Raw genomic sequence first — 14,099 nt, forward strand, 5'->3', positions numbered from 1 at the left:
TTCGTTTGAACTTGTGATGTTCATGTTTTTTATTTGATGCCTCCTTTGTTTCATGCAATTTTTTTTATTTTAAACCCATATGTCTATAATCACTCCTTTAGCTAATCATTGGGAGGCACAGTCTATTCATTCCTCAAGAAGAAAGCAAATTGTGTTCCTAAATAAGTACTAAATCTTAGTGATAAGAAACAAAGTTTTTTCCGAAAAAAAAAGTACCGAAGCTTTCGAGAAGTAAACGCTATTGTTTAAGGATCCTAGTTTTAATTGATTTAAAGTTATAGTAAGTATTAATATTTTCGACCTAGTTGAAATAAGGAAGGATTTATATAAGTAAAATTTATATAAGGAAAAGATTAAATTCCTAAATATTAGGGCTTTCTACATAAATTAATATTTCTAAATATTAGAAAAATAATAAAATAACTATTTTGTCCAGTTTGAACTCTATTTTAAAGGGGTAAAAAAGACGAACGACATTTCGCTAAGGGCCTTCGTGCTTTTAATATAGTACTAGTTACTATGTACGTGCACTGCACGTAAATATTTAGTCGGAACTTTTATGTGAAAGAACAACTAACTAAATTTAGTAAGTAATTATTTATAAGATGATATAATCATTGTAAAGTAATTAACGTGATAAAAATACAACAATTATTTAAATGCTAAAGAATAATGTTATTACATAGATAGAATACTTGAATTCAAAATTATATCGTCTTAACCTACAAAGATGATCAATTTAGTTAAGTTAAATGATATTCTATTTATAGTGTATAAATATTCAGTGTGGTAGTATCATATCTAATACTTTATAGAGGGCGTTTTTGGTGTATGTTCCTTCTATAACTTTGGCTTCTCCATCTCAAAAGTAAAATATATAGTTGTCCATCTTTGAATCACCTCCAAAAAGTATTACTTTTTCACTATTGTACTTTGACATATTTATGAGGGTTGTCTCAGTTATTTATAAAATTATGTCAAATTTAAGTTATGTCAGATATAACCCGAGTAAAATTATTACTACTTTATCACATTCAAAGCAATAAAATATTAATCATATACGTGTTTGATAAATCAAGTCCATGATTAGTTAAGATTTTAGAGAAATATATATATTTTTAACTATTACAAAAAATAATAGCAGATAATATTCTTCTGTATATATGTGCATTATATATAGTATACCTATTTTACATACTTTTTAGGAGAAATATACGTATTGTTTTACCAAGTTATGGCACATGAGCATCTAATGAAAATAAATCAATTAAAAAAAATTGTTAAACTTCGATATATTGGAGACTTGGACGAACTTGTTTTAGGAAACCTAAGCTAAACTAACATCAATTGATTTTCTTTGAGAAATTTGTAAAGGAATCAATTACTCATACTGAAGTAAAAATAAATAAATTAAAGATCACAATCTCACCACTTTATTATCATGTAAAATAAAAATATTCATCTAAACTTTCCCCTATTATTTTAGCACTTTAAAATTAGATTTTATATTTTAAAAAATTATCATTTAATTATTTTCTTATTATTTAATATTTTAAAAATTAACTCAATTTATTTGAAATATGTAGTAACTCCTAATATTTAGGTAAAAGATACTAACTTAATTTAGTTGTAGCTTTATATGTATTAAATATAAATTAAGACTTTAAAGAATAGTAAGAATTTCAACTTTGTTTAAAATTTTATAGATGTTTTCTTTAACGTAGTACTAAAATTTTCTTTAGTACGTATCTTTCTTTTATTACATTCCTTGTTATAAGAATTGTAATTAGGGACAGTACTTTTCTAATTCAAGTAGGATCAATGTTGTAGGGCCGGGTATATATATAATTTAAATCGAAAAACAATTCTATTATTAGTTAATTTATCACTAGATTTTAAAATTATACAAATATTTAAGGGCATAGAAGTCGATAAATGTTTCAAGGATATTTTAATCGTTCAATATTTAACATAAATTATTCGTGTTTTTATAATAATATAGATTTAGATATAGATATAAATATAGAAGATTATAAATGTTAGGATATATATAACTTAAATGCGGAGAAAATGGTAAAAATGAACTACATTAGGAGTTTGGGACCAAGATGTTAGGACATAATCGTAACAATATAGCAATAAGGGGGAAATTTGTGCGAAGACATTGGGAGAATTGAAAAGCTCGAAATGTTATCCGAAACCAGGGTTAGTTGCAACTAACTAAGGTAAAGCTCCGTCGCAGTAGAGAGTAGAAAGTAGAAACTTATCTTTTCTCTTCCAACACGTAAAACATAAAGGTCCCTACGCGTCGTACCTTATGCATCAACGATTGTACCACTTCCTGTCAAATACAGTTAAAATCCCCATTTGCTGGCATTATCCACTATCCATTTTCCTCGCTCAAGAAAAAGAAAAAAAAAAGGAACTTCTACTCCTATATCTGACATCTCTCTCTATTTCTTCCGTTGATAGCTGAAATATCAAACAAAACTTGTCCTCCTTTTTCTGCATTCACTACTTCTCTTTTAATTATATGTAATCTATTTGTGTGTGATATAACCGTCACCGCTTCGGAAATTCGCCGGTTTCTGACGTCAGCAATAGTTACCGGTCACCGGATCCAAAAGTCTTATATGTATGCGCCTCCCTCTCCTTTGATCTTTTTCTCATTTTTTGAATTAATGTTTAATATATTATTTGCTCAACAAATTGAAAATGGAATCAGACGATGATGTATTATTTTTGGAATATTTTTTGTTTTTTTTCTTATGAGTTCTACAATAAACGGAAGATTGATATCTAGTTGTGTATGTATTGAGGAGCAGTCACTGAAAGTCATCATTTAATATATAAGCTACTTTGCTTTGATTGGGAAATTGATGAGTTGTACTTTTGAAGGTTTCTAATTTTGCCTAATTCGAATTTAAGTTGAGACTTTTTTCTTATTTGGATATTAATTTCATTGTTTAAGGATTCATTTATTTACATGGTGTTTTACCAGTATCACGAATTGGTAAAATCAATTAGTAATTTGGTCCTTGTTCTGTCATTGAAAGAAAAATGCTTTTAATGGAGTGTTTTAGTGCTACTACTTTTTCGTTACTCCTTTTTTTTTTTTTCCAATTTGCAAGTCGTTTTAGTTTTTCCATTTCCTGATTCCTTGCTTCTCTCACTCAAAAATGAAACCGGAGCTTTAATGTTTTTCCTGGATATGAAGCTGTCATCATAAAATGGTTATTTTTATAGTATCTTGAGATGTGTCCTGTGGTATTCGTTGAATCAGATTAGATTTGTGAAAATGGAATATACATGCCTTCTCCCTATTAAGTGCTCGTTTGGTTTCAGTATAAGGGGTGGTAATACCCGCCGTAAATTCAGCAGAAGCAATACAATGTTTGGTTTTTTATACCTGGCATAAAGTTCAGCATTATTTATGCATTGTTTGGTTCTCATTTTTGTTGCTAACAAATAATACAGGCATAAGTTATGCATGAATCTATGGTTATCGAAAAAGTTATGCTTGAGTCTATGCACACTAAAAGGTGAGATAAGAATATGGGAATTGGTAATACATAAATTAAAGAAATTAAAATGACCAAAATAACCCTCATGTTTTAGACAATCCTTTTTCTGAAATTTAAAGAAAGCACATATTTTAAAATGTACATTTAACAAGAAATAATACCCATATAATAATGATTGCAGTACAATCCCTGCATTATTAATCCCGACATTACAATTTATCCTACACTGCAATCCCTACATAATTAATTCCTGCGTAACTTGTCTCTGAACGAAACGACCCATACTAGTTTACTATTGAAAAAATGTGTAAGAGTCATGGCAGTAAATAAATGACAATATGATTTAAATGGCAAATGTTGAAATTAGTACTTATATAAGCCTTGCACAAATTGCTCCGGAGCTAGTGTGGTTGTAGGAGGAAAGTGCGCATATGTTGTAGATTGCCTTCCCCTTGCATTTTTACGAAGAGGCTATTTGCATGCTTTGCACCCATGACCTACGAGGCACTAAAGGAGTATAACTCTAACATTACATCAACATAGATTTGTATCTTCATTAAGAAAATGTAGATGTATGTCACCAATATGTTTGTGCATGCATTGCCAACATTAAGATAAAAGTAAAAGGGGAGCAGGAAAGTATCTAGAGGGTGAGCAATGGAGTATTTAAAGTTATGAACCTTGGAGGGTTCGAATCATGCATGTCCATGCACGTAGATGAACGTACATTAATAGTACAACAAAGTAGTATGTCTAATAGAAGTTCAACTAGTTTCGGTATAGAAGCTTCCACATAAGAATGCATGTGAATGACACTCATTAATGAGTAAAAGAAAAGGAAAAAAGAGAAGTAGGATTTCTTTGATTGGAAACCTTCAACAATTATGAGGTAGACATATAAATACAAAACGACAATCATGTCAAACCAGATAGGTCTATTGGTAGCCGTTAGAAGTTTTTGTAGTTTATGTGAATTGACCAGAGAAGACTAATTTTTAGTAGTTTGTGTGCGTCGACCAGACAAACCTAATTTTTAGTAGTTTGTCTTCATCGACTGGACAAAGCTAAATATCTCATCATACTAAGGTTGAATGCAACACCTCAAAAGTAAAATTAATGTTGTTCATAACGCGGCAGAATAACATATTTAGTATTTTAGATAGTTCAGGAAGGTAGGATATCAGGCATTTAAGTTTTTTAGCTAATATCCAGCAGGATTTATTATACCTATTTTTGGTAATATCCAACAAAGGTTTATGCATATGATGATCACACACAGAGGAATTTTGTTTTATGAAATCAGACGCTACTTGATCTATATTTTTTCCATTAGAGATTTTCTTTCGTTGTACTTAATGCTACAAAAGTGGAGTTGACGCACGACAACAAACCAGGTGACCAGCATGAACAGCTTGCTATTGAAACTCCCTTGCAAATTACAATACTTTCGAGCAAAATCTTTTAGGTTTTTTGCTTCGGGCACACCTAGGTGTTTGCTGCAAGCATTCTTCTCCAGACCGTACGCATAGTGGGAGCTTAGTGCACCGAGTTGCCCTTTATTCTTCACCCAACATGACCACTGCTTAGATAATGGAAGATCTCAGTGTGGGCACATTGAGAATACATGCTTTTTTGGGTGCATTAGGATTTATGAACATGGTTACCCTACTGGCTACTCTTCTGCTCAGGCCATGGCATTTTTAATAGTGACAGTGTATATTGTAGGTTTTAAGTGTATGGCTTCTGTTGTTTAGGCTTATTAGCTAGTAGTGGCATGTTGTACTAACTGGTATTTGATTTGAAACCTAATTATATGTCCCACTTTACCAAGGCTCCTTTCCCCTACTGGAACTTTCTGTTGGGGTTACTGTGCCCCCTTAACCCAGTTTTAGCGGACCAAAAGTCTCTTTTGAGCCTACCTTTGCTAAGAGAACAAAGAGAAATGAAAGTTAGACCTGGACACCATCTCCATGCAGAATCACTGCTTACCTGTCTCATATCCGATGGTTGTACTTACTGGTTGTTTTATTGTTATTGAGATATAAATGGTAGTAAAACTTTCATCTGTTTCTACTAACTTGAATAACCGCTGCATCATGTTTGGCACTAGAGATGACAAGGTTTGATTTAGTAAGAGAACAAAACCATCTTAGGATGATACATTCTGCTACTGTCAAGTCATCGTTGACTAGCTTGTGAGACTCAATGGACCGCTTTGAAGATAAATGTAGATGAAATTTCATATTGTTATTTGCTCTGCTTCCCGTACGGGTTAATGTGCTAATTAGACAACACCCTGAGAACACTTTGAAAATCATCAGTCGTTTATTATTATTCCATTTGAAATGAAATCTTTGTGGTTTAACCATATAGCTACTATTGGATCCAAAGTAGGGGTTTATGCTAATTGGAGAGTTTGTACATAATCATCAGCTGACTATTATTAATTTGAAAGTCTTTTGCGAAATGAGATCTTTGTGGTTTGACCGACCATGTTGTATGGGGCAGAGTGTTGGTCAGTCAAGAACTCTTATGTCTAGAAGATGAAAGTAGCTGAAATGTGGATATCTAGAAGATGAAAGTAGTTGAAATGTGGATGTTGAGAGGATTTGCGGGCTTACTAGATTAGATAAGATTAGGAATGAAGTTATTCCGGAAAAGGTGGGAGCGGTCCCATGGAGGACAAGATGCAGGAGGCGAGGCTTAGATGGTTGGGGCATGTGAAGAGGACAAGCACAAATGCCCTAGTTAGGAGGTGGGAGAGGTTGACCTTGGTGGATATGCGGAGAGGTAGAGGTAGGCCAAATAAGTATTAAGGAGAGGTGACTAGGCAGGACATGGTACAACTTCAGCTACCAAGGACATGACCCTTATAGAAGGGTGTGGAGGTTGAGTATTAGGGCAGAAGGTTAGCAGGTAATCGAAAGTTTTTCTTCTTTTTCCCCATACCGGTAGTATTAGTACTAGTATGATATCTTTTGTATTCTTAGGTTGCTTTTTTAGTGCCTGTTGTTTGATTGCTATCTTCGCTTCAATTTTCTTAATATCTTGTTGTTTTATTGCTTGTTGGCGCTGCTTCTTTTCATTTTTTCTTGAGCCGAGATCTATCGGAAACAACCTTTCTGCCCTCTCAGGGTAGGGTTAAGGTCTGCGTACACTGGGATTGTTGTTGTTGTTGTTATTGTTTGACCATATAGCTATCTAGTTGATCTAGAATTCGGAATTTTATGCTATTTGCTGAAATCCCAAGTATAAGTAGAGAGGTGGGAGAGTAAAAGTTTGTCGATAATCATTAGTGGTGTAATACTAAACCGGTAGTCTTTTTTTGAATGAAATCTTTGTGGTTTGACCATAAAGCTATCTATTTGATTCGAACAGTTTCAATAGTCATTGATATTTTCAGATAGATATTGGAATAGGAAGGTTCATTACGTAATGACAATTAGTATTATGCCATCTTTTATGGTTTATCACCTATTTGAAATCTTTCTCTTTCATATTCTTCAGCAACCAGATTTAGAAGATCTATTTGGGATATTGGAAGTGAGTTCTCTAGTTTGTTCGCACCTCGACTGTTTCATTGTATGCCTGCTCTCTCGCACCAATACAAGTATCATGTAACTTTGTCCATCAAAGCTTGCAGATGAAAATAATTAATATTTACCGTATCAAAAAAAAAAGGCAGATGAAAATAATTCACCTAGTGTATGTTGCCTCTACTGGATTTTGAACACTGGCCTCTATGGCTTTCATTTAACTTCACTGAGTGCTAGGTCACCCTCTTGGGTTTAAGTTTAGGTCGATATTGCTAATTATATATTGAGGGGGAAGAAGAAAGGTTATCATTATTGTTTTGAAGCAGCTTTTGAATGTTTAATCACTTTAATCTGAAAGTTGAAGGCAATGAATAATTCACCTGAACTCACGTGTAAGCTGGCTGTCGAGAGGCTTGCTTACTGAATATCATTCCCAGGCCCCTTTGAAACCTGAACCAGTGTATCTGACACAGGAAATAATAGGTTTGAACTGAATCGTCTTTTTAGAATGGTAACTCTTCGTGTATGGTTTATTCACAGGCCTCATATAAGAATTAAGTTGGCTTTCAGCTCAAGAACCACCATTATTGCTACAAGATGGCCAAGGTTTGTTAAAACGCCACGTGCCTGTTATAATGCTAAGACCATACCCCCGATGCAGTCACATCCCAATGTGTTTGTTGTTCTGGTATACCCATTCTTAACCCTGCACTCCAACCCGTTAAGAATGGCTTGATATTTCTTCCTTCTGTATGTTGTACTTGTCTACTTGGTACCTTTAATATAAAGACATTATTGCTCTTGAGTTCTGTAGGATTACACTTGATTTCATCTTGATTGTCTAATTGATGAATCCCTTGAAGAGGATCCTGTTACAAAAGTACAATGTTTTCACAACCATATAAAAACTTACTTTAAGATTATTTCTTACTCAACAGTTCTCTTTCCTTTTTCGTCTTTAATATGGGTGACATTGTTCTCTGGAATTGTGTGAAGTCCTATGATGCACATGTGAGAAAAATCGTGATTGATATTTTCCCTTCTGTTTTGGTGTTGTAGACTGCAGGAAAACATTAATTCTGCAATTGCTGGGGGTACACTTTTCTTAGGTTTCACAGATTTCAGCAAAATATTTATGACAACGTAAGCTAAATTTTACTTCAGAGTCATGGCATCAAGATCTTGTGCAAACTTTTTTGACTTGGCATCTGTGGAGATACTGGATATACCTCAGATTCCTAGAGCTCTTCCCCGGGTGATGACTGTTCCTGGAATCATCGCTGGTGGTTATGGAAGCAATGATGGGGATTCAGATAGTATAACATCTGCTTGTCATGAGCGAAAAATTATTGTTGCTAACATGCTGCCTTTGCATGCTCAAAGGGATACAGCAGCTGAAAAGTGGTGCTTTAGCTTGGATGAGGATTCTCTTTTATTGCAACTGAAGGATGGGTTTTCACCTGAAACTGAGGTTATCTATGTGGGTTCTCTCAAGGTTGAAGTTGAACCGAGCGAACAGGAGGAAGTTACACAGAGACTACTTGAGGAGTTCAAGTGTGTGCCTACCTTTGTACCTCGTGACATCCAGGAAAATTTTTATCATGGCTTCTGTAAGCAACAACTATGGCCTCTTTTTCACTACATGCTTCCAATGTGCCCAGATCATGGAGATCGTTTTGATCGTCAGCTCTGGCAAGCTTATGTCTCAGCAAATAAGCTATTTGCTGATAAGGTTATGGAAGTGGTTAATCCCGAGGATGATTACATCTGGGTTCAAGATTACCACCTCATGGTTCTTCCAACATTTTTAAGAAAGAGATACCATCGAGTGAAGCTTGGGTTTTTTCTTCATAGCCCATTTCCATCATCAGAAATTTACCGAACTCTCCCAGTTAGGGATGAAATTCTAAAAGGATTGTTGAACTGCGACCTAATTGGCTTTCATACATTTGATTATGCGCGTCACTTTCTGTCATGCTGCAGTAGAATGCTAGGTCTAGATTATGAATCTAAACGAGGACACATTGGACTTGATTACTTTGGTCGTACAGTTTACATAAAGATTCTGCCAGTAGGAATACATATGGGTCGACTGGAGTCGGTGTTAAATCTTTCCTCTACGTTTGCTAAAGCTAAAGAAGTTCAAGAACAGTTCAAGGGAATGAAAGTCATTCTCGGTGTGGATGATATGGACATCTTTAAAGGTATTAGTTTGAAATTACTAGCTTTTGAACACCTACTACAGCAGCATGAGGATTTGCAGGGTAAACTTGTCCTTGTCCAAATAGTAAATCCTGCTCGTAGCTCTGGGAAAGATGTTCAGGAAGCTAAGAGGGAGACATATTTGACTGTTGACAGGATCAACCAAATTTATGGAAGATCTAATTATGAGCCTGTAATTTTGATTGATCGTCCAGTTGCTCGCTATGAGAAGACTGCGTATTATGCTGTTGCTGATTGTTGCATAGTCAATGCCGTGAGGGATGGGATGAATTTAGTGCCTTACAAGTATATTGTCTGTAGGCAGGGTTCTCTTGGTTTGGATGAGGCTATGGGTATCAAAGCTGATTCCCCTAGAACTAGCATGCTTGTTGTGTCTGAATTTATTGGTTGTTCACCATCATTGAGTGGAGCAATTAGGGTAAATCCATGGGATATTGAGGCTGTCGCTGAGGCTTTAAATTGGGCCATCACAATTTCGGATTCTGAGAAAGTGCTTCGTCACGAGAAGCATTACCGCTATGTTAGCTCTCACGATGTAGCTTATTGGGCCCTTAGCTTCATGCAGGATTTGGAGAGAGCATGCAAAGATCATTACAGTAAGCGATGTTGGGGAATTGGTCTTGGCCTAGGTTTCAGAGTTATCGCGCTTTCGCCAAGTTTTAGAAAGTTGTCCATAGATCACATTGTTTCCTCATACAGGAGGACACAGAGAAGGGCGATATTTTTGGACTATGACGGTACTGTCGTACCTCAGTCATCTATGGTTAAAGCTCCGAGTGCTGAAGTTATTACACTGTTGAACACTCTAAGCAATGACCCTAAAAACACTGTGTATATTGTTAGCGGCAGAGGAAGGACCTCATTAAGCGAATGGCTTGCACCATGTGAAAGGCTTGGAATAGCTGCTGAACATGGATACTTCATAAGGTACAGAGCTAACCATCTTTTATTTGTAGGGTTGCTTTCATGCTAATTGTCATATAGTCTCCTTGATTTGCAGTTGGACTGTTGTTTTTCATCTGGAATTTGTGTTCAAGTTTTCTTTGTACACGTTCATGTATAACAAGTTCTCTACTGCTTTCTCTTGTTGCAGGGAGAGTAAAACCTCTGATTGGGAATCTTTGGCGTCTGATCTTGAATGGAACGAAATTGTGGAACCTGTGATGAAACTTTACACGGAAGCAACTGATGGATCATATATAGAAACTAAAGAGAGTGCATTAGTGTGGCACCATCATGATGCAGACCCTGACTTTGGCTCCTGCCAGGCAAAGGAATTGTTGGATCATTTGGAAAGCGTACTTGCAAATGAACCTGCAGTTGTTAAGAGGGGCCAACATATTGTTGAAATCAAGCCACAAGTAAACCTTCTCCTCCTTTTTTTGTGCGTCTGTTCCTTTAATGATACACCACAAGCATGTTGCATAATGCTATTCAAAAGTCTTGACGTATCTCTGTGTGCCTTGCAGGGTGTTACCAAAGGAATAGTTGCAGAGAAGGTTCTCTCAATGATGGTTGATAGTGGGAATCCGCCCGATTTTGTTATGTGCATTGGAGATGATAGGTCAGACGAAGACATGTTTGAGAGCATATTAAGCACTGTATCCAGTCCGTCAGTCACTGCTGCCCCTGATATCTTTGCCTGCACTGTTGGGCAAAAGCCAAGCAAAGCCAAGTATTACCTCGATGATACAGCCGATGTTCTTAGACTGCTTGGAGGCCTTGCTAATGCTTCTTGTCCAAAGCCAAGGCATACTGCTCAATTCCAGCTCGCGTTTGGCTCTGTTATTTGAGTGGGCAAACAAGTTGCAGCTCATGTACATAGTTCTGCTTTTGGGAATCTCTTTTACAGATGAGGAATGAGTCCCATCTTCAATCCTAACTTAATGTGATGAATGACTGGATACAGGCTTGGGCATTTCCAAGTTATGCTGGATTCAGGGCTTGAGGTTTGCAGGCTACTTAGTGTAGAAAGTATCATCAGGGCTAGAGTTCCTTTTTCAAAGTACAGTTTTGCAGCAGTCCTGGTGCTTGCCCTGAATGATTTAACAGGCACCGTTACTTTGTACAGATACACGAATCTTTAATATGAATGACAGTTTGGTTTATCTCACTTGAGTTATCTTAATGGATGAAATGCATCGTTTGAATTCTTTATAGCAACTTGTCACCGAGGCGTGTTTTTGCTTGGGGCAATGACTCTGCTAGTGAGGTTCTAACTGAGGCAAGTCTATTGCTGGTTGAAAACTATTTTCAAACCTCCTCTTTGGCCTGGGTTCGCCCCTGGCAGATGAGAATTTTTGGAATGGCTCCCTTCGGAGTTATGCCCTCAAAATAAAAGACGCCTTTCTGAAATGTCATTAAGAAATGACCGATCGACTCATTTCTGCCTTCAAGTAGCAGCAATAGGTGCAAACAAAGATGACTCAGAGAGAGAAAAAATATTTAAAAAGCTGTAGCCTTGAGAGGAGGAGTTATTCATAAGCAAAGTTTTTCGAAAAATCTAACAAGAAAAGTCTAGGACAGTAACTTGCCCATGTGAGTAAAGACGATGAAATCGAAAATATTTCTAGCTTTAGGTCCTGCTTTTGTTATCCGGAAGAAATATTCCTGATATTTTTAGAAGCAATTTCTCTGGTCTCTGGAATGAGAGCTTTGACATAACTGGTAAAGTTGTTGTCATGTGACAAGAAGGTCACGGGTTCGAGTCATGAAAACAACCACTTGCAGAAATACTGGGTAAGACTGTGTACAATAGATCATTGTGGTCTGGTCCTTCCCCAGACTCTGCGCATAGCAGGAGCTTAGTGCACCGGGTTGCTTCAAAAATTTCTCTGCGTCTCTTCAAACAGAAATCGGTAACATACAATTCACCCTATATTTTTACTCACAATATTTGTAAAACTTTGTGTACGGGTAAAATCTAGGCTGAGTTTTCCCCGATTCCCTGATATGGAAACAGGGGGGAAGCAGGCTCGACGTGATTATAATCGAGGCCCAAGAAACCCGTATCAAAACCCGGAGGAATGAACAATGTATTTGAGATCAGGCACGGTGAAATAACGGACCAGACCAAGTATAGCTTCTGGACTTCGAGAAATGCAGAGAACGGTTACTCATGACGAGTAGGGGGCCGTAATATTCGCCCTCAGCCGGATATTACGGTGTGAATTCCGTTCAGTATCAGCTGTAGATTGACATTTACCGGAAAAAGAAGATTTTTACCTTATTTAGACTTGTACTAGGATTGAAATTAGCTATTATATAAAGGGGAAAGTTTTCTTTATTCTTACACATTGTGACACGCAAATCAAAGCATAAAAAGTTTACTTTTGTCTTCTAACTATTGTTCAAAGCATTATTCATTTGTTATTTTCTTTATTCGCGACCGAGCTTGTACCGAAGGTCCAATCGAGGATGAATTCCACTATTCAATCTAAGATCATGCTTTGTCACCTTATTGCGATTTGTTTGATCATTTATTTTGTCTTTAACTCATTTACCTGTTGTTCTTAATCGTTCGTATTGAATTAAATCACATATCCTTTAAACTACGTACAAATTCAATTGTTACTCATTTTTGGGGTAAACAATTTAGTGCCCACCGTGGGGCTAAGGATAATAGTGGTGATTTGATACGAATATCCATAACACCCTATTTTACGCTTGTTCTTTGAAATTTCGATTCCAGGTTAGCGTAAGGATGTCAAACTCTCAGTCTGTTCACTTGAACGTTGACGCTGAGTCAGGCCATTACAACGTGAACAATAACGTGATGCCTAATAATGATGTGCCTCCTATTGATCCCAATGGTGTCCCAGCCGCCGACCCGGTCGATGCTAACTCACAGGTGGCCATCAACATCAATTTACGAATTGATCCCGAAAACAGTGTTCGTGGGGGACCCCGACCAGCGGCTCGAGAAGCGCCCGAAGGTGAAGGTGATGGGTTAAGCCTGCAGTTGATTTTCAAAATGTTGCAGGCTCAACAAGCGGCGATAGCACAGTTGTGGAACCAAAGACACGCCCCTAACATGGTCGAACTCGAATAGTCCTGGGAAAATACTCGAAGGGATGAACAAGTTGTTGTAGAACCGGATGAGCTCAGACCCGAGGAAACTTCCAAGGTGATGAAGATCTCGAAGCATTGACAAAACGGGTGGAGTCAGGCGAGAAAAAGATTGAGGCCAACGACAAGAAGATGGAAACGTACAACTCCAGGGTCGATAAGATCCCGGGAGCGCCTCCGATATTGAAGGGACCGGACTCCAAAACGTTTATTCAGAATCCTTTCCCCTCGAACGCAGCACCGAAGCCAATCCCGAAGAGGTTTCGAATGCCCAATATTCCCAAGTATAATGGGACCGCATATTCAAATGAGCATATAACCTCCTATACATGCGCGATCAAAGGGAACGACTTAGAAGACGACAAAATCGAGTCACTGTTGCTGAAAAAGTTTGGGGAAACCTTGTCCAAGGGAGAGATGATATGGTATCACAACTTGCCTCTGAATTCTATTGACTCGTTTGCTATGCTTGCAGATGCTTTCGTGAAGGCCCATGCCGGAGCCATCAAGGTCGAGACCAGGAAGTCAGGCCTTTTCAAGGTCAAACAGAGGGATAACAAGGTGCTCATGGAGTTCGTGTCGAGATTCTAGATGGAACGAATGGACCTGCCACCAGTTGCGGACGATTGGGCCGTTCAGGCATTCACTCAAGGTCTTAACCCCTGAAGTTCTGTGGCCTCTCAACAGCTGAAACAAATTTTGGTGGAGTACCCAGCGGTTAGCTGGGCCCACGTACACAATAGATATC

The 14,099-nt window shown here is 37.1% G+C and overlaps 1 protein-coding gene and 1 non-coding gene across 6 annotated transcripts; both read left to right on the forward strand.

Moving 5' to 3' along the window:
* The first annotated feature begins 2,383 nt into the window (after positions 1–2,383).
* On the forward strand, positions 2,384–11,396 carry LOC107768565 (putative alpha,alpha-trehalose-phosphate synthase [UDP-forming] 9). Of its 5 annotated transcripts, XM_075233195.1 has the most exons (5): positions 2,391–2,635; positions 7,601–7,666; positions 8,120–10,210; positions 10,377–10,644; positions 10,753–11,396. In XM_075233195.1, the coding sequence occupies exons 3-5, from the start codon at positions 8,229–8,231 to the stop codon at positions 11,074–11,076; spliced, it is 2,574 nt and encodes an 857-aa protein (XP_075089296.1). In that variant the 5' UTR covers positions 2,391–2,635; positions 7,601–7,666; positions 8,120–8,228; the 3' UTR covers positions 11,077–11,396. The 5 variants fall into 5 exon arrangements, with proteins under 5 accessions (XP_075089295.1, XP_075089296.1, XP_075089298.1 ...); XM_075233194.1 differs by lacking the exon at positions 7,601–7,666 and having other exon boundaries at positions 2,384–2,635; XM_075233197.1 differs by lacking the exon at positions 7,601–7,666 and having other exon boundaries at positions 2,391–6,440.
* A 64-nt stretch (positions 11,397–11,460) lies between these two features.
* On the forward strand, positions 11,461–11,611 carry LOC142171302 (U4 spliceosomal RNA). Its single transcript, XR_012700876.1, has one exon. It is a non-coding gene; the product is annotated as a U4 spliceosomal RNA (small nuclear RNA).
* Positions 11,612–14,099: the final 2,488 nt, after the last annotated feature.

Source organism: Nicotiana tabacum, chromosome 16, assembly GCF_000715075.1.
Source record: "Nicotiana tabacum cultivar K326 chromosome 16, ASM71507v2, whole genome shotgun sequence".
Taxonomy (NCBI): Eukaryota; Viridiplantae; Streptophyta; class Magnoliopsida; order Solanales; family Solanaceae; genus Nicotiana; species Nicotiana tabacum.